Source organism: Etheostoma cragini, chromosome 8 (genome assembly GCF_013103735.1).
Source record: "Etheostoma cragini isolate CJK2018 chromosome 8, CSU_Ecrag_1.0, whole genome shotgun sequence".
NCBI lineage: Eukaryota > Metazoa > Chordata > Actinopteri > Perciformes > Percidae > Etheostoma > Etheostoma cragini.
Window position 1 is genome coordinate 2,828,660 of NC_048414.1, and position 27,424 is coordinate 2,856,083.

The following is a 27,424-nucleotide window of genomic DNA, read 5'->3' on the forward strand; positions in this document are numbered from 1 at the left end:
CTTGTATCAGCTGTTTGAAACTGGGACACTTATGGCAAAACATGTATGTGCACTTGAGCATTTGCTAAAAGTTACAATCCAACACAAAATCTATTTTTATTGAACATGTATTCAAAGTGCACTTATACGTTATGGCTGCATCGTCTAACCAATGCTAAAAGACACTGTGTGCATACAGTATATTAACACAAAGAAAATATATTTTGTAATTAGGTGAAGGTAATGAATGATTATATTATATAAATGTATTTTTGTTTGTTTGTGGTTAGAGGTCAACTCTTTGGCATGCAAGCCACTACTGGAGTGTCTGGTAGCTTTAATGGAAAGTGGTGTTGGTTGTAATAGAAGTAATCCCTGAGCTTTCACAGTCAGACTAATGACACAGAAGGGAGATAAAGTCAGATGTTTGCTGTCCCAGCCAGGTGACATAAGGTAGTTTACATCATCTGACTTTTTAACTCTGTGTCTCTTTGGGACTTCTCCTTAGTGTGAGGAGAGAGCGCATATCAGTGCACCCTGAAACAGAACTCTGTGGATTATAATGTGGTAGCAGTGGTGGAAAGTAACTAATTACTGTACTTGCTAAGGTACTTGTACTTTACTTGTGTTTTAATTGTAGGTATTCCCTGCTTCACAACATCTCAGAGGGAAATGGTGTACTTTTACTACATTTATTTGATGACGTTACTTTGCAGATGAAGATTTTTTTTTAACTGCAACGTTGTACAGTAAATTAGCCCACTCAACAGTAAAATTAGGTCTATTGCAATTGTGTACATTGTACAATAGCATTAAAACGTTACTCACAAATCGTTGATGTACGGCATTATCACACCTCAACTATAATATTTTCATCGTTACAATGAATGTTTAAGTTGATGTTCCAAAAATATTGGGGACTTAACAAATCCCCAGGAGCGTGTCCTCACCCCCTGACAGCGTTTTCCCGAACATACCTTTACGGAGAACAACTCATATTTCATGTGCACATTTTACACATGGAACACGCAAATTTATGTTTCTTGATCCAAATAGCCTGTGCAGTAATTATTGTTATCAGAAAGAACCTTTAGGAAACTTTGGGCTTGAGCCCGAAGTTTCTCTTTAATCAAAGTTCTTTCTGATATTAATCCCCATCATACCCAACCCTATCTTATTTTCCCTCGCAGGTCTGCACCTTGCCATCCACAGAAACCCCGGCCCCCTCGGATAAAGGACAACACATGTCTTACCAGAAGAAAAATTTGGAGAGGAAGTTTGCATCTTCCACTGGTGACTTCTGCATCCTAAGTGCGCCGCCAGTTTGGTTTCTCTGCACCTGAGTCGGTCCCTGAGTTTCCCCCGTGCGCGTCGCTCACATTTGCGTGTCCCTTGAGTGGCTCCGTTCCCACAGTAAGAGAGAGAGCGCGCTCGCCTGGTTTTATCCTCCACTTCGCGCCTCCGGTAAATATGATGTCACGGTTTAGTTATCTTCCTCCCCAAAAACCGAGACGGTTATCTCTCTACCCTCCGTGCGTCTCCCTGGTCTTCACTGCTCCCACTGTCCCTTTCGGCTTCTGTTGTCTTGCACCCTCTCATTCAGTGTGACAGTGAGAGGACAGTCCATCCTTTATGGGCTCGCCAGAACGTGCGGAGACACGTCATTTCCACACCGACGAGCTGGAGAGGGGAGTACAAGCTTATTTGAGACACAAAAAAATGATATTGATCCATATCCAATTCTAGACAAGGGATGCAGGGAACAATGGGAGTCCAAAACGTAAATAAAGAATAATCCCCCACTTTAATTAGAGGAAAACCAGTTTCTTTATCAAACTATTTTGGTTTTGGTTTTAATTCCCTAAAAACTTCAAATGCATGCACAGCTTGGAAACAAATGTGTTGTGTAATATGCCTACAGCCTAAATAAAGATTCCTATTCAGTACTTCTCACAAGTTTATCTCATGCTACAACCCCTTCATGTATTGACTACAATTTTTAAAAACACCTTATTAGATGGTTTGTGGAGCTTTTACAGGTTTCAAATGACTTTATATAGCAAAAACTACTGCTGCTGCAGGTCCACTGAACTATTTCTGACTGGCAAGGTGGGGCTCTTTTAATTTTTATTTATTCCATTCTGCTCAGCTGCCTCCCTATCATACACAAAATAGCAGAAACAGTTCCGGGACATCTAAAGCAAACTTGAAACTTTAATCAGTTTCAGGTTACGCACAGTTTCATGAGAGGGAGGATTAAAACCTCCAGACATTCCATAAAGGAACAGAGATAACGTGAAGATGCGGTAAGCGTGTCAGAAAAAAACGCCCTGTTTTCAGCTTTGAAAAGGTGCATTTACCAGCTGATGCATGAGGCTTTAAAAAAAAAGAAGTTTATTCAGCTTAAGAAGAGAGATAATTTTCTCAACACATCATTCTTCAATTTATCACAAACATTCAACATCAACACATGTGACAGGTCATGTGATAATCCAATCACATGTTTGTTTGGTGAATAATTGTGGTATCTGCAGAGCTCATATTCGTTAACTGGCAATGCCAGGCTCTGATCAGGGTTTGATGGGAGAAGATCTACAGTACATGTGTATTTTGTATTAAAGTCAAGTTGAGAGTGCAGGTTTCACTTCACCTTTTAGGTGGACACCAAACTCAGAACGTGACACTGATGTGCTATGCAACATTGAACTTCCCTAACTGCAACTCAAAACTTCACACACTTGTGTGAACGGTAGAAAGACCAAGGGGAGGTCATCTCTTAGTGCAAAATAAGATACATATTGCTGAACTGATCTATAGGGCAAACATAAATCAGAATATTAAATTTGCCCAATTTGTTGTGGAAATGTACTTGAAAGCAGTAAAAGTTGTTAAAGCACTTTTTCAATAAAACTTAACAGTGCCTAAAAAATGTGAATATCAAGAAATATCCAATTGAGAAACTTAATCATAGACTATATACAGTATATGGGGACAAGATAAAGCTGAGCCTGAACTTTCGCATGGAGCTGAAGGATGAGTAGAATAATATACTGGAAAGTCAGGTTGTTGGTTGCTTGCAATTCTTTTCCACTTTGAGTCATTACTGCTGGGGGACACCAAGGTTCCTTGCCTTTGCCTAGAGAAAAGACTGACCTCTGCTGGACATTTTCTGTCTTTTGCATTGTTGTTCAGACGCCACAGTAACCAGGTAAGATTGTTTCCAGGAATTTCTGAACACTGTTAGTAATGCAGTTATAGATAATGAAGGTTCATATACGAGTACCTTCTATTCTGAGGCTTAGTACCAACCAATCTCAATAATTAAGACAATGTAATCTCATCAGTAATATTCAATACTTGCTGTATAACGACATCATGCCAAAATCCTTAAAAGGCCCTGCACATCCTCACATGCATTGTCACTTATTTTAGATGATTAGAGACCACCTCAGTTCAAAGTTTGACAGGGCTATGCTGGGAGTTAAGTGCTGACACCAAACTCCATGTACAGGTATAAACAATAACGTTCAAATTACAATAAGACTAATATGCAAGGGACATTTATATCAAGAAATGTGAACACCAAGAGTACAGAGAAAGTCTTTTAGACTGACTGTTGAAACATACCTGTGCGGGTGGACTGTAGGTACACGACTAACTACACATTATACATTTTCAGTTGGCATAAAGATAAGAAAATGAATCCACTAGTGGCATATATATTTAGTTTTATTAAATTAAGATATACACTAAAAAGAGAACCCAACCACTCACCTGCCATATGTTGATCTTGCTGGAAGGTGCCCTCTTTTTTCCACAGTAGCCTTTGGACAAACAAGACCAAAGCATGAATGTTAAACACACGTTTTTTTATGCTGACTGTGAAATGTGAAAATATGTGTATGTGGACTTCACTTTTACATTTTAGAAACTTAATCTTAAACCTCCCAACCTCGTTGCTTGTAATTGTTTTACATAAACTATGTTTTATTTGACATTTTATTATCTATCAAATAACCGACCTTATTTGCAAAATTTGAGGCAACACAACTTTTATTGTACACAGTAATAATGCTATACCTATGCATAGAACTACGGTATAGAAAAAGAAATGCAAGTGCTATAGCTAGCTAGCGTAAAATAGTAAGTACATTTTTAAATCTATCTTATGCTTGCTAGCTTAACTGTAAAGTTAAGTGCTTTAAAGCAGTTTAACTGCTTTAGCACTTTAACTGCAAGTGCTTCTAGATTCAAACCTTGCCTGCAGTCTTATCCAGCAAAACATTATTAGCTATGTAGCTAATGTAAGGTAGCATTAAGCATTCAGAACGGCGCAGTGAAATGTTTGCAGCATTGACTGTGAAAACGTGTTTGCAGGCTATTGTTAGCTTACATTAGCTAGATAGCTATCAGTAAAATCTGTTACCACGTTGTTGCTGTAGGACTTTCACAAATAGGCTTGGCAGAATTACTTGGCTCCTATTTACATTACACCTTTTACTTGGTATCAGGTGTAAATGTTCTCATACTTAGGGCTATGTCAACTGCACATCGACATATTTCTCAGTTTATTTATTTAGCATATAGTAATACAGTTTAGTGGCTTAACTTCCAAATAGTGCTTGAGGTTTGACATTAAATGTTTACCGAAGCACCTGTGACTCTTGAAGCTTCGGACGTCATCAGTCACGTGACATTCCTCATTTTCGGAGCTTCGTCCAAAATCCCCCCATCTCTAGTAGCATCCCTTGAGCTAGCTAGCGAGTGGCTACACGGAATTAGCTTAGCTTAGCTATGGGTAGCTTCATAGACAACGCCTTCCCGGCTGGAGATGAAAGCGACGGCAGCAATGACGAGTGGGACATCGGGTATGCGGATAAAAAGTCTTCCCACATTAAGGTGACTTCAGAAAACGTTCTTTATCTTCTCTCAAACATGTTTATGCTAACGTTACGTATACTAACGTTTGAAGCTAGTAGCTATCAAACCAAAGCTAACTTAGTCTCTGTTCTGGAAATCTTGTTTTGCGGCAAAATAGAAACAAGATAATAAACATTAGGCTGGCACTAATAGTTATATTCAAGTAACGATAATGTAACTTATATTCATACCGTTACTCATATAGTCAACACAGTAAAGGTTAACGTTAACATTATAGTGGACGTTGTGCTTACGATACTCTGCCGCACTTTTTCACCCTTCACGGTCTCCTCATGCAGACGGTTGGCTCACAGTAGAGCGACTATAACCTAAAGCAAAGACCGTAATTTTGAAGTTTAGGCTATTTAACACCTCAAATGTCTTTCAGACTGGTAAAAACATACGAAATACACACTTAGGCGTTTATTTTTCTACACCTGTGGATTTCTTCTATATTTAAACATACATGGAAGTAACATAAATGTCTATCAACTATATTCTCTATATTCTGGAAAAGGTGGGCTTTGAAAGTGTTAGTTGGACAAAAGAAGAATTTTGAAAACATCAACTTGGGAAATTATAAGCGTATATTACACCGTTTTCTAAAATTGTATAGACTTGTAAAGAGATTAGGCACTACTGGAAAAAAAGTTACTTGCATCCCTAAACCACATTACATTAATTGTGCAACATAAACAGTTCGAACAATATAACAAAGTATTTACTGTGTAGTATTAGTTTGTGGTATGAAATGGGGACATATCACAGGTAAGATAGTAGTCTAATAGCCTTGGTACTGCACAAAAATTACCTTTCTTCTTTGCATTCACATTGGACACCTAAATGGACAATTGTCAGTACCGCTCCCACCTAATAGCAGGACATTCAGTATGTCTGTTGAATTTTTGTACAACGTTTGATAGCCATTATGGGAACATATTGTTTATATTTGTAATATTACTGTGTCCTCACACATGCGGGTGGCACAGTTTCCGAATGGTGAACCTTAATTGTGTAAATACGGATTTAGCAGCTTTCACAGCATTGTTATCAAATTCTTTATTCTTCAACTTTCTTCGGTGGCCTCTAACGTCTGCATACGTTCAGCTACAAAAACATTCATAATTTATAAACATGTCATAATGAGCCTGTTTAGCTCTTTAGGCACAACAGTTTTGTTTTGCTGTTTATACTTTTTAAATTACGAAGCTTTTTATTTAAAAAAAATCCTCATCCTCTTCTACTTCAAAATGCTACTCCTACTTCATACTTTCACATGCAGACACCAATCAAACTGTAAACCATCCACACAAATATCAGCTATTAGGCTGTATGTTAGCCATTTTGTATCTTTAACAGTTTTTGTGAAAATTAAGTTTAAGTTTTGTGTTCCTTTCAGGAAGTTTCTAATGGGCGTGTTTTGCGTGACTTACAGTGAGTGATGTCATTGCTAGAGCACAGAGCCTTAAAAATGACTAATGCATTTAGCTTGGTGAGCTTCCAAATGACGACCGGTCCAAATTTTCCTCCATTCGCTGCCCATGTTGAACAATTTTTACATTTCCTTACAAAGGCACAGCAAATCCTTTTTTTTTGCATCGTTGATATGCCCACATTTTTTATATTTCCTCAAGAATTTTACATCAATACATTCCCAAAGAACTTGCGACGCTGATGATGAGGTCATTTCATGTATGCCACCTATTGTTTAGGCTGTCTTAGCCTTTGTTCACAGGTTGCTCTCAGTGTCCCACTGCATGGCAGCGGTCTTCCACAGGTGATAAATCCTTAGCTGATTACAAACATCGGAGATCAAAGCCATATCCTCTGTGTTTACACACATTGCCGTTGATTAGTAAGCATGACGCAGCATTTTTGCAATGCAATCAAAATTCAACTACAGACAGTAGTTCTCAATACTCAATTCTCAATACTTCAACAAATTCTTACAGTTTTAAGCTATTAATTCAGTTTAGCTTTTAGCAATTTAGCTATGCAGCATCCACACAAATATTCTGGTTTGGAGTTGTTATTCTGGTATTTGTTATTTTTCTCTCTGAGTTGTTTGTTTTTTGTAAATTGATTCTGATCTTACCGTCTTGTTATAGGACGTGGGTGCTGTTATACCAAATGCATCAGATAACGTGTTGTTGTTGAAAACAGCCATCAGTAAAGGAGACATTGAGACTGTTGAACAGCTGTTGGACAATGGCAAGTACTCCCTTCATTTTCTGTCTGACACATAAGCATATGTATTCACTTGTGATCATTATTGTATTGCTCTATCCATAGGAACTTCATAGTTAACCCCTTAGTAGCAATGAAAAGATATTAGGCCTCATACAAAAACCACTTGTACGGAAAGATTTGTTCATTTTTGGCATGTATGAGTGACCCAGACCTGTCTTACAAGTCAATAAATAGTCTGCCTTTTTTATATAAAAAATAATATAAACGCTCGATTTTTTAGACTCTAATGATTAACGATAACAAGTTTGTCTATTTAAGAGTTTTTAACATCAAGCAAGTGTTACAGAAAAAACAGTGCGTGCGCGCTGGAGTGCATTTACATTTTAATCATTTGATTGCCTCGCTTAATTTGATCCGTTTGCTGTGGACAGGCATGGACATTGAGACCAGGCTCGGCTTTGAATGGACTCCTCTGATGTGTGTCGTCAGTGTGGCTAATTACGACCTGGCAAAACTGCTACTGGACAGAGGGGCCAGTGCCAACTTCAGCAAAGGTCAGACCAATACAGATGTTTGATGGGGGGAAGGGAGGATCTTGTCTAACCAGATCGTAAGGCCATTTAATGGTTGTGCGTAGAATCGCTGGCTTACCCCCGCAGACCCCTCTGCGTCTACACTGGACCCTACGCCGTAGCCTGACGTGCACCCAAAAAATGTAACTACACGTCGCTCGGCCGTGGCTTAGAAGAGTTGCATTTCCTCCGACTCATTTCCTGGTTCTCCTTCTTCATAAACAACATGAAATCAAGGAGAGGGTTAACCTTTCTTGCTACAGATTTCCCACCTTGGTCAAAAACACAGGGGGGACACTTTGTTTCTCTCACTATGACTCTAGAGTCTGTACTTGCTCCAAAGCAAATTGCCCCACACACACACATGCTGGCTCTTCGCAAACACCAGTGCACAAGTCTATACACCAGTCCACTTGCATAGGCTACCGCGAAAGCACCGCGTGAGCCTCCGCACAACCCTAAAACGGTCTTTATTTTCACTGAGCTCATGGAGGTGTGGAGAAAATCTTGTGGGAAATGACACTACTGGAAATCCTGAGCTTAAAATGACCTCCAGGAAGGGAACCATTGGATGAATTTTCTGAACTTACCAGATTGTTCTAGCTATTATTTGCCTTTTCCCCACTCAAACATTATGTCCACATTACTGATGATTATGTATTAAATATCGTGATGTTTGATTTTCTCCATATCGCCCAGCCCTACCTATTGTTCCCTCATCCACTGTCTGTCATCTGTTTGCATTATATTTAGTCTGTTGACTATAGGTTGATTATAGAATATAACTTGATTAATAGTTTGGTTGCTGCTTATGTAAATGAAGAGATACAAGTTAGACAGGTGTACCCAAAACTTATATAATTCTGTAAAGTATCCTTGGCTTAAAAAGTTATTATTATATGAAAGACATATTCTCTTCCAGCACAAAAAAACCCAAATACAAATCCTAACAGGACACAAGTGTAGCTCAGGAGTTGATCAATTAATAAATGAAGGCCAACCAAAAGTGATGCACCCAACAGTAACGGGCAGTAAATACAAAATAAAACTTTAAAAATAAACAATTGTAAAAACCTGTAAAATTAAACCTTGCAATTTATGCCAAAAATACAACCTGTGTTCTATAAAAAGAAGAGAAACAAGTATCAAGGTTTCCTCTAAATCCTTCTATGGAGCATTTTGGCATGTGTAACTGGTCACTCGAAAAAAAATTTAAACAACTAAAAACACCAAATAGGAACTTGGTTTAAGCTGGTTCCATAGATAAAAACAGAAATGACTCAAATTCCTTCTAGTTTTGATTGTCGGTTGATGTCATAATATATAGTACGTGTAGGTTCTACTGACCTATCATTGATCCCACACCCAGCACTTTACAGAGAGAACTAGGGCAGATAGTTTGATTAGGCAACACCATTACACTGCTGCCTTCCAGGCTTTGATATCAAACAGCCATACCTAATCCTCCTGATGGTCCCTGTTGCGTTTGTGTCGAGCTATCCTTCCCTGTGGCACCTTTTTTCAATTTCCTCACCTGCTACAGCCAAGGACCAGGGGACCAGTCAAGCCTTTGCACCAATACGCTTCATCTGACATTACTTAATGGTGATGACGCCAAAGAGGAACTCTTGCAGAAACAATCGTGGATCCTTTGAGTTGTTTTAAGTCCATGCACACTGCAACCTCATCCCTAAGCAAGAGAAATTGAAGGCATCTGTTAGATTGAGGTCAGTCTGTGTAAAATAAGCATGGGGGAAGAACTCTTCCATTTAAAGAAGTCTGCAGTTATATACTTATAAGAAAAGAATCCTGTTGGGAAAATGAAGTTACAGATTCCCCAAAACGTTGTGTTTTGCCGTTAGGTCAGTAATGGACAACTCCACTTCAGTTGGAACAAGTTTAATTTTGCCACACTGAATGATCAGTCAAAGGAGTATTGTCAGAGAACTGTAATTCAAATTCTTTAAACTCTTGGCAGATTGTAATGTTGGTAATATTGCAATGTGGCTCACTCTACTGTTATAGTTACTGTAACTGTTGACTAATCAGCAGTGATAACAAGAGATTGAATGGGGGGTAGTTTCTGATTTCAAATGAGCGGAGGAGCAATGTCTGGATAAGTTGTCACTGATTGTTGGGCAGTTTAACTTTATGCAAATGTTCAGTAAAGCTGTTGAGCAATTGTTTATGGAAGGGTATTTTTAATAATGTCATGTAACTGCAGTTATTGCTGAATCACGTTAATTTAATAGATTAGTACTGCAAAAATACTGCAAAGTCATGATGATTATGTTTGTCAAAGAACACTGGATATACGGATAAGCCTACAACTTTTGCCAGGACTAACGGAAGTGAAAGCAATTAGATCACTTAAGTATTTTTTTTATTTTTTTCCTCATTCCTGTCACTGTTGCCAGTGCAGTTACAATAAATTATTCTGAGAACACTGCATTCTTAATCCAATAGAAACCCTCCCGTAGCCCCTGGACGTCCCCAGACCCAAGTTTGGAACCACAGCCCTGGTCATGCTGTTGATATCTGATGTCAATTAATTCTCAGTCCAGAATGTCGAGTTGAACTGTGTGTGTGACTGATTTCACATGGTCTTGGCATCTGATGCTTGAGGCAGGTGAAGGAAATAATTAAACAGAAAGGATGACGTGTGGTCACGTACTGATGGCGATTGTCAAAGCAGTGAGGCTGAGCGGAGGAATGCACCAGTGACCAGTCACATTTTCTCAGATGTATTTACTTCAGTTCTCTGTAGACACAAACTAGGCAGTCTGGTTTACACCCACACACAAATAATATAAACACACACACACACACACACACACACTTGCAAACAGATATAGAGCCAAACATGCACAGCCACAAAGACACAGGAACCCATGTACAGGCTTAGATGTGCCTACACAAGTACACACATAGATAATGTAATACACAACTTGGAGTCTCAGTCATTGGCGGAACCAAACAGGAATTGAGTGCATTGCCATGGGTCTCAGAAAGGTCTTATCAGAATAAGATAAGGAAACAACTACTCTGAAGATACTCAGTCCCATAAAGGCTGCCACACTTCCTGATGCCAGATAAACAGTTATCCATCACCAGGTTATTGTCCAGATTTATTTTCATTTTCCTGCAGGTTGTATGACTTCATTCTGATGCGGAAAAAGGGACTTCTCTTAGGCTACATAGCAGCTACCGTAACCAATCTACATCATCATTTTCCAAAAACAAACATGAAATTGGGCAATTAGTAATTGGGGGAACATTTGTCCTTTGAGACATAACATGTGGAGCTACAGGAATATGGATGGTTTTAAACTGACCAAAAGATTAAAGACACCATTCAATAATAGACATGCTACTTCTAATTTTAAGTAAGTCACAAAGCATTTTAGCTTTAAAAACAGCTCATAAAATGGGGACCTTAGTCACTAGGACTGAACAAAAACCTTCAAGATGATCCAGTGCTGACTGTAATCTGTAATCACAAGATACTGTAAAACTGAAGATTTGCAGCACTCAGAAATATCTGTAAATTATCTGACATTTGTTTGCAGAAGTACAGGCTGTATTCAAACATAATAACCTTTTTTGACACCACATTGTCTGACTATTCATAAAGCTTCCTCTAGTTTTTCACCAGCTACATACAGTATATATAGTTGGTCTCTTGGCCATCACCGGACTATCAACAGACTATCCTATAGTTTTTATTGTTAAAATCTATATGATGTCTGTCCATATAACTGCACCACTAAAAGGATAAGCATGTTTACTTTCAACCAGAAACAAATATCTTACTTTCAGGTGGATTTTGATGGCAACAACATTTTTTAGTTATTCCTGCTTGAGGGCTGTGTAAATTGTATAAAAAACTATGAAAGAAATCAGCCTTTGCCTTTTACTGGTAATGGTATTTTATTTATTGGTTGAAAACTCTTCATAGCTGCTTGAATTGTAGCCCGCTTGTTACCTTTTCTATGAAGTTTTTTTCTTACACCTTTTTTGTGAATAGTTGGTGCTAATCTAAATGTTTGTTTAAGTTAAATTGAATTGTAAAATTGTGATGATGCATTTCGACACTAATGTGTTCTTTTCCACAGATCATTGGACGGTGCTCATGGCCAGCTGCATAGCATCTGCCAGTGAAGAAAAAATTGCTCGCTGTGTGGAACTTCTGCTATCCAGAAATGCTGATCCCAACGTGGTGGACAGGTGAGGGGGTGAGGGGGGTGTACAGATGTGTTTCAGGTCAAAATGTGTATAGCATTCTCAGCACAGTACGCACTGTGACACCTCTGTTGATGTTGGCAAAATAAAAACTCTCTAGAGTTGACTTGAACCGGGTAGAAAACAGAGGTTCTTGATTGGATTTCCTTTGATGGTTCTTGTTATGTTTTGCTGCCATGTGGTAGCATTATGCACCACAGCGCGCCATACACTGCGTATGTTTGTGTGTTTTGTTTGGAATGTCCTGTTATGGCATCTGCATGTACAGACGGGTATCAGACAGACAGACAAACAAACACACGTAAAGAGCAGGCAGGAGGATTTTTAGAAGCTTTTTTCACAAGCTTGGATGCAATCCAGTAAGCATGATTTTTGGGAATTTTTAGGTCAAAAGTGACCTAGGCGTCTTTACGGAACCAGGCTAAAATTGTTCAAATGTGTAATTTCTTTAGGCATGCATACAACAGTGGTTTTAACACCATTAAAATATTGTATTTTTAACCTGGATGTTAAAATGTCATTTGGCTGCACATCGCCAAGTCCATGCTATTACCAGCTATCCATCAAAACCAAGTAAGCTTTTGTTCTGTTTGTCTATCATTATTTACGCATTTAATTGTAAAAATATACAAAACTAGTTTGTAACAGAACAAAGCATGACACTATGTTACATTTTGCCATTAAGGCAAACAAGATCATTTTCTGTCTTGCCTACACACTTTTCAATTAAATTTATAGCGTCAAATCATAACAGACGTTATCTTAGGACAATTTAGAGATAGAGAAGGTATAGACCATACTCTATAATATACAAAGACCCAACAAGGTCCAAGACCAACTGCAGTCATTGAAGTGGTGGTGTGAAAATAATTAGGCAGTAGTAAACTTAGAATAGAAAACCACTAATAATTTAATAATAATGTAATTTAATACTATATTACTATACAAATTGGTACTTGTGTGTTTGGGATGCCTCAGCCAGTGCAGCCAGTGGCTATAAAATTTGGTTCCCTGTCCTGGTGAGGAAGAATGAAAAATTCCATCTTGTGGAAAAGAATGAAGGGAGGTCATTCTCAAAGCACTTTTACTGTTACCATCTGTGGATTTGTGGCACGTCAAAGGGAGGATGCAGCCCCCAGCGGCTTTGTTTAGCTTTCCCTAATCCCCTGCCACTCTGACACTGCCAGTATGCCATTACATGCACGACACACACTGGCTGAAACCCCGTGATGACAAACATGGACATTGGGAAATTGGTTGGTTCCTTCCCAGACAAAATATTTAAAGCAAGGTAACAAGACACAAGAGGATGCAGATGAGGGGAGGTGATGAGGAGGAGGGGCCAACATCAAGAGCAAAAGAAGAATATGAGGTTCATGTGGGTGCAGGGGAGAAACCTCCTCCTCCTCATTGCCTCTTACGTCTGAATATCAAACCAAAGATTAACACCAGCTGCTCATCCCTCCGTTGCAGTGTAAACATGCATTCTTTGTCATCTCTCAAAGTCCTGCAGGAGCAAGATGTGGGGTCCATTGCCTCCATGTGTCCTATGTGTTCCACCGTCACTGTACTGATCTGTGTTAACCATAATTGCATGTATTGTGAACATACAGTAGGTGAATGTGTGTTGTTCTGAGACGTTTGCTTGGCTTTTATACTTTTGTACAGATTTTGAGTATACAGTATTTACAACACTTTTCCTGTCAGCTTCAAACTTTCCTCCCAAGAGTTGGATCAACCAATTAGCATACTGAATACGCAGGTTTGCACGGTGTGTTGCTGAGATTTGGGAGGTGTTGGTAAATTTCTGCGACTTATGGTTACTCATAATACCCTTTTGTAGAATGTTATTAATTTGACAGTGGTAGTTATTATCACTGCACAAGACAAAAAAAATGATCATCACTGGCATTAAATTAGCCAGTAATATGCTGTTCATGGTTAATTTACTAATTATTAATATATTGTTAGTCAAGATATCTTTTCAAGCATGTATACAGTACATTTAGTCGTTGTGGAAGCCATTTTTAGATGTACTGGGAGTCAGGTGTGCCATTCTTCTCACTGTACTTAGGCCAAGAACGATGTTTACTCTGAATTGTCTGCATAACGATCAGCTATTGGCCTGTTTTGGGGACTGGCCAAATCTCACAGTCTGTAGGACACACACACACACACACACACACACACACACACACACACACACACACACACACGACCAACTGAAACAGTATGTGAGTGACCTTGGTACCTTTCTCACAGCAAAACAACCTTTGGGAATTTCAGTGGTGCAGGACATAAAAGCTGAAATGAATGACACTACCTATCCTGTCCTCCTGGGTCAAGGAGGGATTGACTGATGGCTGCAGACGAGTGTGAATAAGGAAATTGTCATACACGTCATAGCCATTGGTTCATTTGTTTGAGTTCACATAGAACATTAACTTTGGATCTTGTAATTTATTAAAGGACAATGTCCCTACTGACGTTCTATACAGATTTGCACCTCTTAGACAAACATCACCTCGGTCTAGGAACATTTTCAGTTCAAAATAATTTATTAGTGCAAACGTCAACACCTCTATTGCCAACACAAGAATAAAGACAATACCAGTAAATCTCACCTCAGTGATGAAGCCAACAAGGCACTACTGTAAATGGCATTCAGGGTTGGCTCCTATGACAATATATACCGTGAGAGAACAGACATTTGTCAATCAGATACCAAGGTAGCAATTTCTTTAATATCTCTAGTAGTTTTTTGGATGTTGCTAGAAATACTGGAAATAAAAAAAACAAAAATGGATTTACATGATTTTTGCATTTTGAGCAACATGATTCATTATCAATTTGGGGATATAATATTACAAATACTCTTGATAGAAGATGTCCTCCAAATGATAATTATATATATATTTTTTTGCTTTATTTTTTCCCTTACTATCTCACAAGCAAATCAACAATACCGTTATTGTGAGACACAATTGGTTATTTTGAAATGTATACATTTTAGTTATATTCAAATACAACACTTTCTTTGTTTTCAGTATTGTATGTATGGTTCGATAGATTTAAAATGTAGTTTATTCAAAAACAATAACAAAATTTATAAAAAAAAATAGTTCATTCCCAAAATGTTTACAAGTATTATTAATGTAAGTAAGCATTGCAACGGAAAGCATTAACTTGGATTTAGTAGCCGTCTAGTGTTACTCTGTGTATTACAAGCCCTTATGAAAAGACCTGTAAATCAATTTGAGAGTGATAACGCATTCCCGTCCTGTGTTTTGTTTGGCTACACACAATGTCCTGTAAAAGCATTAACCGAGGTGATGAATTGCCCTCAGACTGTCCCACCCCTCGAGATGGGTGTATTTTTCTCACCCGCTGTGTTTGAGTCATAGGTGATAAGATTTAGAAAAACTATAGAGGAGTGTATTTATCTACATCCCTTGTTCAGATAGAAGCAGACACATGAAGGCAACAGAGGAATAACTATTAGTAATAAAGGTCAAAGTTAGAGGTCTATTTCACAAAACTATCTATCCAAATTATTTTAGCCTTGACCTAGTTGTTCCTCTTAAATCTGGTTTGGCTGTTGTGAAACGCACCAAGCCAGGCCGCACAGATTACACTAGGTCAAGCCTCGCTTTATCAGTTATCCTGGATTTATAATTTCTGCTTTGTGAAACTGCCCCCAGGTCTGTAACAATTGTTGACTGTTGATGGGCACATGAAACATTTGAGATCCAAAGTTAAGGCAGTATTTATTTAAATCGTCCAAAGAAACTGTTTTGAACTACCCTTGCAGCATAATCCCACTTCTATTGATTAAGGTAATGATGTTCAGTGTGCTTCAATATTGGGGCTTTGCAAATAAGTAACCATGTACACCCCTTTCAACTTAGCTCTGTAACTGAGATATGAGACACACAATTACTTTATTAAATTCTGTTGTGGAAGAAATATGAATGTTAAATATTGATATATACAAATAAACAATAGGAATGGTTGTTTTGACTGTGACTTTGTGTTTCTACATGAATCCATTGTAACTGCTTTTAATCTAAACTAAAATAAAGAATCATTCAAATATGAAAACCTTTCTCTCAACCACTTTCATTTTCCATTTTCACCTACAGTAGTATCACAACAAATTAGTAATCATTCTTTTAACAGAAAAATCTGCCGTTAAAATATTGGAGTGCAGTAGATATAGACGAGAATAAAGACTGGGGCTTGTTCTGTCACAGTTAAAACCGTGTTTTTTATACTCTGTGTCATAGTTAAAGGCTACTTTTACTGTGGTGTGTGCTGCCTCCCGGTGGTTTCTCTGTACCTTCACCATCACTCCTGTTCAGTCACGTCTCCATTTTCTTTGTTTTTCTCTTCATTCCCTTCCCTTTTGTTCTATATTTTCATCTCTCCTCTGCTTTCTTTTCACTTGTCCTGTTCAGGTCTCAAATGACCTGCTTGATGCAGGCAGCCAGGAATGGCCACAGTAAGGTCATCAACCTGCTTGTCTCCCACGGGGCAGAAGTCAACGTTCAGGATAGCAATGGACAAACGGTAGGTCACAAGTCCCTTCAGAATGTCGTTCTTATAACACAAAAAGAAAGAAGTAGTTGGATACATTTCATTATAAAAAAACTTTTTTACGTTTGACTTTGTGACTGATAAATCATACTAATATTTGTCAATTCAGGCTTTGTCAATAGCAGTGCAGTATGGCAGAGAGGAGGCAGTGCTAAAGCTCCTCCAGCTGGGAGCGGACAAAACATTAAGGAACAAGGCTGGCAAGAGCCCTGCCGACTTGGCCCTGATTTTCAAACACACACAGGTACCTGAAGTTCTTTTATGATGCATTCCAGACACAACACATCTGCAATTTGGTATATTTAATTAAAATGTTAATTAAAATCTTGTCAATGTCTAGTTATCACATGGAAATATTTCAATGAAGCTCAATAAAAGTAATGATGTTTTACTTGTGCTGGACTAACATTTCCATTGCTAAATCATCCTAACGCCAGTGTCTGTTTGCAGATAGGCAGGATCCTGACCTTTTCGCCCCACAGCTCTACTGTCCAGGCCTTCAGCTCCATGAAGGAGACCCTCTCAAAGTTCTTCAAGACAAACTCTGAACCGCCACCTTCCCAAGAAAGGTAAGGCAACCTGAGTCTTGCATTCAAAGCCTTCAGGGCTGAGACAGGTTTGACAAAGAATGCCTTCACATGCTAACTACTATCCCTGCACAACTATATTTTCCTCATTTGTCTTTGAGATTTTATGCAGGTGTCTTCTCTAGCTTCGGCAGCAGAAACATACAGTACATATATTTAACAGTTTTGCTCACTCAAACTGTTTGTTGATCATTGAGCTGTACCCAAGTCAGGATCCTTCATCAATACACCTTACCTACTATTATGAGAAAATTGTAAATTCTTCCGCCTATTTACAATACACCGGTTTTAATGTTACAGCCCGAAAAATAGTCATTTCCTTCATTTCAATTAAATTGTAATACTGTCTAAGAGAGGAAAGAGCTCAAGTGTGTATCTGTATAAAGGAAAAGTAAAGCAGAACAGCAGGTAAAGACGTCAATGTACTCAGAACTCACCCTTCTATGTCAAAGCAGCGTCCCACCAGTCGCAGCAGCCTGTGTGTTTGTCGCCCCCAGTTGGTAATTCCGCAAAGCAGTGCCTGTGCAGCAGGTGTTGGTGAACCATTGTTCACCCAGACATAAACAATAATAAACCTCTTGTCTGAGTGTTTAGTCCAGGCAGGCACGGCTGGGCAATTAGCATAAGCCAAAAACTTTTGAGCATGTCTGGCACCAGGAATTACAGCCTGTAAGCATTTCAGCTGTCTTTCTCATTTACAAAGATGTTAAAACCCAAGTAGCATATTTCACATACTTTGAACACGCCGTGAGAAGAGAGGCTCATTCGTAAAGCTCATCATCTCAACAGTCAAACTGAGAAGCTGCATGTACACAGCGGTTACTGTGATGTGTCTGAACTCAATGGCACTTTGGTTGCACCCACTTGATACCCAAAGGACAAAGAGAGGAGTCTCCTTATGCCCACCCCTTTCTACTGGAAGGTCAAAGGCTAAATTCAGGAACACTTTAGCTGGAAAGGCTGTAGTTCATTGCTCAAGAACACTTAAGTAGGGTAGCTTGTGCTGCTGCGTGTTCCTAAACTAAGCCTTGCCCATAGAGAAAGATTTCTGTTTTCAGTGTGTTGCTGCTCAACTTTAAGTTTTGAACAAATTTTGACCCCCTTGCACTATTCCGTAAGTCTGAATTCATACAGTTGTGGGGTAGTCCCAGGCTTGTTAATACTATATACATTAAGTTTTTATGAGTCAAGGTGAACTACTCTCTTCTCTTCAGTGTAAACAAGCTTGATGACCTTGGGCTCCTCCTACACGGCCTCGATCTTGGCTACCTCACTGACATCATGACTGTAAGTACAGAATGCGTGCTGGAATAAAATGTCTGTATTTTTTTATCATATATTTGTATGCACAGTGCGTTTTTACCAACATGAGAGATATGTTTCACTGATGCTAAGATGGCGAGCAGAGATAACATGCTGTTACACACAGTACAATACAGTATTAAATCTGTGGGTGAGACACAGTGATCCTGAATGTGTTGAGCAGAGCACAGCTGCATTATTGGCCAGATGACATTTATGCTTTGGAACATGTCATGAGATGACTAGTTTACATATTTTACTTGGTGCTTCATAGTGGATGTGCTGGATTGGCTGGGCCCCGAATTAAACCAAGGGTCAGCTCAAGGTTTAGGCCCTATCTGATATATGAGGACTGAGTTTGATGGGTGCAGGTAGATTGTTGTCACCGGATGGCAAAGCCTCATGCAGGTACATCTGTTTTTAGCTGTAGAAGTTTTGATTCGGTAAATGGTAAGTGATGTTTTCTCTTTCATACTCATTTTCTTTCCCACATGCACAGGAACATGACATCACCTGGAGCTACCTGTTGACCATGGAGAAGGACGACCTGGAGAAGGTAGAGGATGACTGCAACATCTGTTTCTCTGTCAGCTCTTTTGCTCGCTGCCAGTCTGCAGAGTGACCCATAAAGAGGGTAACTGCTGATGTCACAGCTGTTAAAGGACACAAGTTCAGTAGAAAGAAGGCGGTGAAAGATTATATTATATTTCTGTAAACTTGGATAGACCTCAAATTTATCAAAAGTGGTATACGTAAAATGAGTGCATGTGGTATTGGGCTCTCAACTAATATTTAAAATTAAATATAGTTGAATTGTAAGAAAAAAGACGTTTAAATAAATGAAAATTAATAAATTGCATGCTCTCTTACTAATAACCAGGCTGAGCTTATGAGATGGTGAATGTACAACATGCCAGTGGGTATGCCATTATTGGCGTGTTTTCAAAATGCATACTTGCTTTTTAGCATGTTTATCAATGCCGTTTTGCCTCCACTGACTTACATTACCTGTTGATAGCGTGTGAATCTACGCTGTAGCAAGTAGTATGAAAGGGCAAAAATCTGCATAGGGAGGTTGGACAGGACGGTGGATGGGTCAGCCAACCCATTGGGACATTGGGGTCAGAATTGCACAGGCATGTTGCGTATCTAATTACAGACAAAACCTAATGATAAATTCCAGGTGAGAAGTTAACATAAAACATACATCATGGTACATTACAGATTAAAATGCATAAGAATGTTCACGTCTGCATCAAAAACCTATCATTTAATAAAGTGGTGCAGTAATAAAAATGTCTTGGCTTTAATCTCAAACATTAACATTGGTTAAGCATGATATACAGTCTGTGCATTAACATTAGTTTGGCATGATGTATACCATATATACACTACCGGTCAAAAGTTTGGGGTCACTTACAAATATCCACTCCATTATAGACAGAATACCTGCTGAACTGAGTAGGTGGCTGATCTTGAATTCAATATCTACATTGCCCATTATCAGCAACCATTCATCCAATGTTCCAAAGGCATATTCTGTTTACTAATCTGATTTTGTTTAAAAAAACTAACATTAAAGAACCCTTTTGCAATTATGTAAGCACATAATGTAATCGGAAAACTGCTGCCTTGGTTAAAAACAATGTGACTAATCTCAGCTGGTATTCTGTCTATAATGGAGTGCAATGGAAATTTCTAAGTGACCCCAAACCTTTTACCGTGTGTGTGTGTGTGTATACATGTATATAATATGATATGGTACATGTATTATTGATTTTATATTTCAGATTACTCTCATATAATAACAGAGGAGTATTCAATCAACAAGAAAGACAAATAGTTTTTTTCCCCATTTGTCAGATCGGGATCACAAACGTGTTGGACCAGCAGAAGGTGTTGAGTGCTGTGCAGCAGATGCACCTGGATAAAGTGGACTTGGATAAAATCAGCCTGCCAGGAACCTCAGAGAGTGGGTAGGGTACTACAGCTTAATGCCCAGCAGCAATCAACATGTGTACTCAACAGAAGAGTATCCCAAATTGAGGACTAAGGACCTTTAGATGGCTCTCAGAGCGTTAATGGCTAAACAGTGAGTTGTTAGTTTTAAGAAAAGCTGTATTATGAGATTAGAATGACTAATAATCTGATCAGAAGCTTCATTATCTACACGTTACCTTTCCTATCTACAGTCCAGTCCAAACATTACAAAAAACATTCTAGATTGTGGTGTCTTTGTCAAAAGGTGTTTGAGAGTCAGTGTTTGAAAATCTTTGTTTCAGTCTGCTAGAAATGTGTGATAAGCTGTCAGTTACAAAACAAAGTATTCCACAAACAAAGTTAACTATAGTAGCAACAAATTTAAACACTTGTCAGCCACACACCTTAAACCCTCCCCCACATCCTGCGCTCCTCCATCTCCTTGTAATGCTCCATCTGTCCTCCTCTACTGGAATTCGTCCATCAGCCCCATGAGCATCTCGCTGTCCTAGCACCGTATCCCCTCCCCCCCATCTCCGTAGCGAAGCCCTGAGCCAGGCCCTAATGGTTTAAGCGGAGCCGTAATGATTTGTAAGGTGAGAGTCGATGGGAGGTTGCAATAAGCAAAGAGGAGCCAGTGGCAGGTGCCAAACAAAGCCATCGCACCGCACCCCATCACTTCATGAATCCTCAGCAGAACTGGGCTTGCTTGCTGCACCACCCTCGCCTGCCGGATGAGAGACAGTTAAATAGAAAGAGGGGAAGGTTAATAAGAGGGGTGAATGGCTTCATCAGGGCCTGACCTCCTTAAGAGCTCCTTTAGGATCCTTATTTTACACTGAAATATGGAGACAAAAAAACAAGAAAGTTGGCCTTAAAAACATCTTCTTGACATGTCTGGGACCTCTGAGAAAAATTGGGCCTGAAATAATTGTTGTAATAAAATGTAACCTACGTATATAGTCAGAAATATATAATGAAGACCATAATTAATTGAAATACTGTGACCGGAAAGATTCATTCTTGTTTGAAATGCCACTTTAAATGATCTTTATTTATATAGCGCTTTTCTAATCTTAACGACTACTCAAAGCTCTTTTACATAGTACAGGAACCATTTACACACTGTGGCCGAGACTGCCGTACAAGGTGCCACCTGCTCGTCAGATAAACACTCATACAAGATAAACGTTCATACACATTTACACTCCGATGCGCAGGGGCAACTCGGGGTTCATTGTCTTTCCCATGGGACATGGGACAAGGGATCGAAACACCAGGGAACCTTCCACTTGGCAGGCAACTCTGCCACTGAGCTGCAGCCGCCCCACAGCATTTCAACACTGCATACTTTTCTAAATCCCAGAGCCTGACAATTCGAGCAGGCCACATCAAAAGCCTCCTCTGCTGAGGCAGCTGCTGTTGGGCCAAAAACCCCAAGAGCCTGCTGGTGAAGACATAGCTTTTTGGTCTTGGTTATTAAGAGCCACCTCCAATGGAAGTTGGAGAAGTGAAATGATTGAAATATTGCTGGTCTGGATCTGCCAGAGAAAATATGTATGCAGTGAAAGTAAATTTGCATCACTCTCCCCTAAGCAGCTACCATGGAGTAAGGCACTTGCTGGGTGCTGCTGCATCCATGCCCAGTTGGGTTTCCTTGGATAAAAAAAGTTCACAACAAAGTGGCGCACGTGCATCCCCACATAACATAACATAACGTCTTTTGCATCTACAATCCCTTCAACAATCTTCCCACCAGGGGCCCATCATCACTCTCTGGTCCCTAGATAAACTAACAACAGGGAGAAGGGAGGTGAGGGTGCAGCAAAGGATGACTGACAGTGTTTACTCGCCCCTCTGACAGAGTGTGAGGAGGGCCGGGACGGCTGGATGCTCAGTCCCCTCACCAAGGGAAATGTACCATTAAGATAAAAGCTATCAATATCCCACAGGACCAGGGGATGGAAAGAGAGGTTGATGAATATAAATAACTATCATTTAAGGTGGATGTTTTCAGGGAGGAATGACAGCATGGGGTTAGCATGGGGAGGAGGTGGGGAGAGTGCTTGGCCACCCGCTCAGGTTTCTATAGTTTGCCGAGATGGTCTCCAGGAAAATGCATAGAGAATGTCGATACAAAGTTTGGTCCAAACTATCAATCTGTCTGCCCTGTCATTGTAGTATCTTCAGTAGGCATTTCCTTGTTTTTTTTAATATGTGGAAAACTTCTTAGGGCTCACTTTTTGAAGCTTCCAGAGCATTATCTGTACGCCTAAAAAAATGTGTGTGACTTGTCAGATGAGCAATGTGTTGCATTTATGTGGCTCATCACCCTTATTCAGTTATTTAAATTCAAGTGTATTTTTCAGACTGAGAAACTGTAATTAGTGAATTGCTAATCAATCAATTGCTTAGTATAAGATGTCAGGAAACTATATGAAAAATGCCCATCATCTTCTTCAAGTGACCCAGAGATACTCGGTCTACAATCATACAAAACATAAAAAGCTACAAATACTCACACTTGACAAACTAGAACCCCAAAGGTTTGGCTTTTTTTCTTCTTAAATATTCTTCTTAAGTATCACAATTGTTGATTCATTTTCTGTTGATAAGCTAAGCGATTAATAGTTTAATACTTCTAGCACTGAAAAAATGAACACTCAATATGAAATATTAATGTAAATTGTAGCATGCCAATATTTGCATATATATAATCTGTTTAATTAATTTTTGTATGTTTTAATCAGACCTTCTCCATAAGTTGCTGATGTTTTTTTCAGGAGTGAAGATCTGCATAACTTCCTGATAAGCGTGAGGCAGCAGTGCTGCTACCTGACAGAGACGATTCAGGACGTCATCAGCCGTTTTCCCCGCCAAGCTTCTCAGGTACATGTTGTCTGTCTGCAGTTTACGATATATAAAAGTCCTATCTTGATTTAAGAAGTTCAAAATGAACGCATGTTGATTTAATATGGTTACATTGTTTCAGGAGACGCAACATGCAATGTAGGACTAATTCTTGGAGTGGGTGAAACTAGTACACTTCATAAAAGCATAACTGATTCTACAGTCTAAAGTCTATGTCTGTACATTGTCCAATGTTCTTTCCTGTTATCAGACTTGGATGAGAATGCTCTGTCTGCTATGTCTTAGTTACTCCCTCTGTCCATCTCGCTTGCCTTCAAGTTATATTTACTTAACTAGGACTTGGTCTCTGTCTCTCTGGTTCTCCATGTAGCTGGTCTTCTCACTGGACCCGAAGAAAGACGCCCAGGCCATCTGCAACCAGCTGGTGGTCCAGACTAAAGACCTGCAGAAGGAAGTCACCTGTCTCCGCAATCTTCTACGCCAGGTCAAGACACACGCAGACACACAAACGCACACAGACACACACATTTTCATTGCTGAGATCATTACTCTGCTACCTTTCTTAATATTAAAGCTTATACTTAAATATCGATTTACCTGATAAATTGCTAAAATTATCATAGAAAGTGTGTGTGTGTGTGTGTGTGTGAGAGAGAGAGTGTGTTGGTGGTCACTATATCACTTGCACACCTGTGTGAATGTGTGCTACTTACCACAATCAGGTTAGAAAAAGGAAATCAAGGGTGAGCATCAAGAGGAAATTAGGATCAGGGTAGCCACACAGTTTTCCAACTGTAGCTGTGTTCTTTTTTTCAGTCTATTAATATAATTTTGAACCTTTTCAGTAGGCACAATACATTTTTGTATGTATTCATAAATGAAGAAGTCAACTCAAATGTTATCATTTGTACAAGCACGAGTTGGAAATGCCTTTAAATTGGTTTTGTGGCCTCACATTTTATTAAGTTGTGAGAAAGACATGTACTGAGGCAGGACATTTAGCTGCTGAACAAAAATGTTTGTGATTAATAATAACGGTAACAGTAAATACAAAAATTAAAGGTAAGTGTAGCTATAAATTAGATGTAAATGGCAACAAACTAATATACATAAGTAAAGAAAATGTGCATATTTAATATGCATACAAATTCAGCGTGTAAAATGTTGCAGTACTATAATTTATTTTGGTCAGTCAACATTGACACTGATACTGATATATCTGTGATTAGCTGATAGTGTGTATTTTTTCTGCTGAAAATATCATTGAGGCTCAAACAACAGTTATACTTCATGCAAGTCAATCTACAGGAAATTCCTTTCTTACACTCTTACTGAGAGCTTTTCTCGTAGTGCTGACGATTTAAAGTAACAGGAGCAGAACATAGTGTGTATGCTAGATGTTGGTGTATATGAATTTTGGCGAGCTCCAACAGGTATGTGCTGGAGTGCTTGCATGTGTGCACCTGACTGTGTGTGTGTGTGTGTGTGTGTGTGTGTGTGTTTTGTATTTGTGCGTGTGCGTGTGCGTGCGCGTTTTGTGTTTGTATTTCAAGAGGAGAGAGTCGTTCTTGACAGGGCAGAATCCTCACAGCCCATAAGTCAGCACGGCTGTGACATCGACCTGTCAGCACACAGACGATGAGGCAGAGGGATGAGAGGGGGCTGATGGGAAGGCGAGGGTGCGGGGCGAAGGGAAGCGAGGAGAGGACACAGTTTGGCGGGGTGAGGGAGTTTAAAATGGGAGAAACAGAAAGGTGGGGGTACGGGGTGGGAAAAGGAGGTGGGTTAGCAGCAGATGGAGCTGTGTGAGTGTGTTCATAGTGTAGGTAGATATTTTTGTGTGTGTGTGGGGGGGGGATTTTACCGTAGCTTGGTTGTGTCAGACAAGAATCTGACAGCCAATAGAGCCTATTTGGGCCCACTGGCTCCCAGCCCAGGGACCAGAAGCGCACACGCGCACACACACACACACACACACACACGCACACGCATACACACACTCACACACACACACACACACACTCTCTCTATCCTTATAGATGAAGGTTTGTTTCTTAAAACACACAAACAGCATCTGCTGGAGCTCTCACTACACAAGCTTTTGGTTGTGTATTTTTTTTTTCTTGCCCTAAAGATAAAAGTGTCATCAAGAGTGACACCTAAACCAGAACAAGTCATTTGAATGGGGATGTTGCTTGTTACTGCCATCTAGTGTTGTCTTTGATAAATGCGTGAAACCTGGTAAACAAGTGGGGATATGACACCAAATGTGAAAGTCTCCAGAACAGGATATGGTGATCATAAATTAATTTCACAATAAAGTTGAATGTGTAAACTTGAGTGCCAAAAGACGTGTCAAAAGATAGTCAGTGGACGGGCTTAACATAAGGCTAGCAGAGTTGAGCCGGTTCTGTGTGAATTCCCTGCTACTTGAAAACAAAGAAGATGGCCGCTGCTGCTGGCGAACAGCGGTCTTTCAAATCGGCTTTGGTTGCGACTCCTGAAGACTTGGAGATAAGCACTAAACTCATTCTTAATAAAAGGAAGCTGTGTTTTGGAGTTTTGCCGACCGGATACGGCAAAAGTTTAGCATTGCTCTGGTTGGTTGTAGCTCGGAATTTGGAAGACAACCGGTGATCCCGCCCCTTGGATTGAGTCCTGGCTTGTCAGGCTAACATTGTTGCGTATCTTGGTGCAATACTGTCAACACATTATCAACACATGAATCAACAGTAGAGAAGAATTTAATATTTAAAATACTGTCTTTTGATTTGGCATCCATGCTGCATTTGTATCCTGTGGGGAAAAATGCGTTCCTGGCAGTATATCAATTTTCAGTTTATTTACACGTCATCATCATATGATTAAAACATAATTTGAGCAAATAATGATCATATGTAGGAGGTACAAAATGGGGAACCCCTTTCCAGAGGGGACCCAATAGCTATAAACTTGTACAATCTAGAATATACAGACACTAAAAAACTAAATCCAGAATAGATACAAAACAGACAAATACCACAAAATATAGACATTAAAAAACTAAATTCACAGGAGACACACAACTCAGACAAATACAACAATCAACAATCATATGTTATAAGCAGTTTTTCCATCAGATTTTTCTTGAAGATGGAGACAGAATGCGATAATGTCAAGCTTTCATCAAGCTCGTTCCAGATCTGCGGTCTGCGGTTGTTGCTGATGTCAGAGTTCAGGAAGAAGTAGAAATCTGGGTAAATTGCCAAACCGCGATCCTTTTTCATATTTACTGGAAGAAAGCTGAATGTTGAACTCGTTCAAAACTTTCTCACATGACAGGGATTTAGCACTGTTTGACCTCCGACTGGAGAATTTATGAACAGCATTATTCCTCTGTGACCATGACCCGACTCTTCACTTGGTTGATGAATCCTTAAGGATTTGGCACAGGAAGTTTTGGTGAATCGGGTTTGTGAGTCATGCTGTTGTGGTGCGATGGGACCAGACATGCCCTCACCCTCAAAATAAGCTGATCTGTTTGATTCTCACCAAGTTATTCTCACCTAGCTGGCATTTCCTAACCATTTGAGGTTTAACTGGCTTGAAACAGTCTGTCCAGTAAACGGCCATAATCCAGAATGGATAAGGTTAAAACGACCCGTGTACTTCCTGCATTAGGTCACGTGGCCTTAACAGGATTGTGTGTGTGTGTGTGTGTGTGTGTGTGTGTGTGAGAGAGAGAGAGAGAGAGAGAGAGAGTGTCAGTCATGTAAACCTCTCCTTCTCCTCCTTCAGATGGACCAGACCGTAGATTGCTGTCAGCTTCCAAAACCTGATTCCCACAGTAATCAGAGGATGCGGTCCCTGACCAGGGTTGCACTCAGTGCGCTCGGAGCCACCGTCCTCTTACTCCTTTACAGAGCTGCCAGTGGGAAGGTTTAGGAGTGTGTTAAAGAACAGGACGGTTGTGTTAATTAGTTACTTGATGAGCTTATCAGAATATTTTGTTTTTGATAACTGTAGATGATCAGTTAGATTATGGAACAACTGATTTGTTTTAGAACAGTGTTTCCTGACTGCATTTCTATTTTTGCTGTTATAACACTTGTTTTCCACTTTGCTCTGTCTAGTCTTGAGTTAATTCTATATTATGTTTTAAAAGTGTTAAAGTAAAAATTAAAGTTTCTTATGAGGAACAATTTC

General features: G+C 39.5%; 2 protein-coding genes across 2 annotated transcripts in view; one reads left to right on the forward strand and one right to left on the reverse strand.

Moving 5' to 3' along the window:
- The window catches only part of cftr (CF transmembrane conductance regulator), a 37,288-nt gene extending 35,637 nt beyond the window's left edge, over positions 1 to 1,651 (reverse strand). Inside the window, exon 1 of the mRNA XM_034879510.1 lies at positions 1,233 to 1,651. Coding sequence (XP_034735401.1) covers positions 1,233 to 1,285 — 53 coding nt within the window. The 5' untranslated portion in view covers positions 1,286 to 1,651. The remainder of the gene's footprint in view (positions 1 to 1,232) is intronic.
- Positions 1,652 to 4,458: 2,807 nt separating this feature from the next.
- On the forward strand, positions 4,459 to 27,421 carry asz1 (ankyrin repeat, SAM and basic leucine zipper domain containing 1). Its single transcript, XM_034879600.1, has 13 exons — positions 4,459 to 4,878; positions 7,008 to 7,110; positions 7,521 to 7,643; positions 11,777 to 11,888; positions 16,361 to 16,472; positions 16,609 to 16,743; positions 16,950 to 17,068; positions 18,301 to 18,373; positions 18,888 to 18,944; positions 20,252 to 20,364; positions 23,152 to 23,257; positions 23,610 to 23,723; positions 27,017 to 27,421. Exons 1-13 carry the CDS (start codon positions 4,774 to 4,776, stop codon positions 27,161 to 27,163), a joined length of 1,419 nt encoding a protein of 472 aa, XP_034735491.1. The 5' UTR covers positions 4,459 to 4,773; the 3' UTR covers positions 27,164 to 27,421.
- Positions 27,422 to 27,424: the final 3 nt, after the last annotated feature.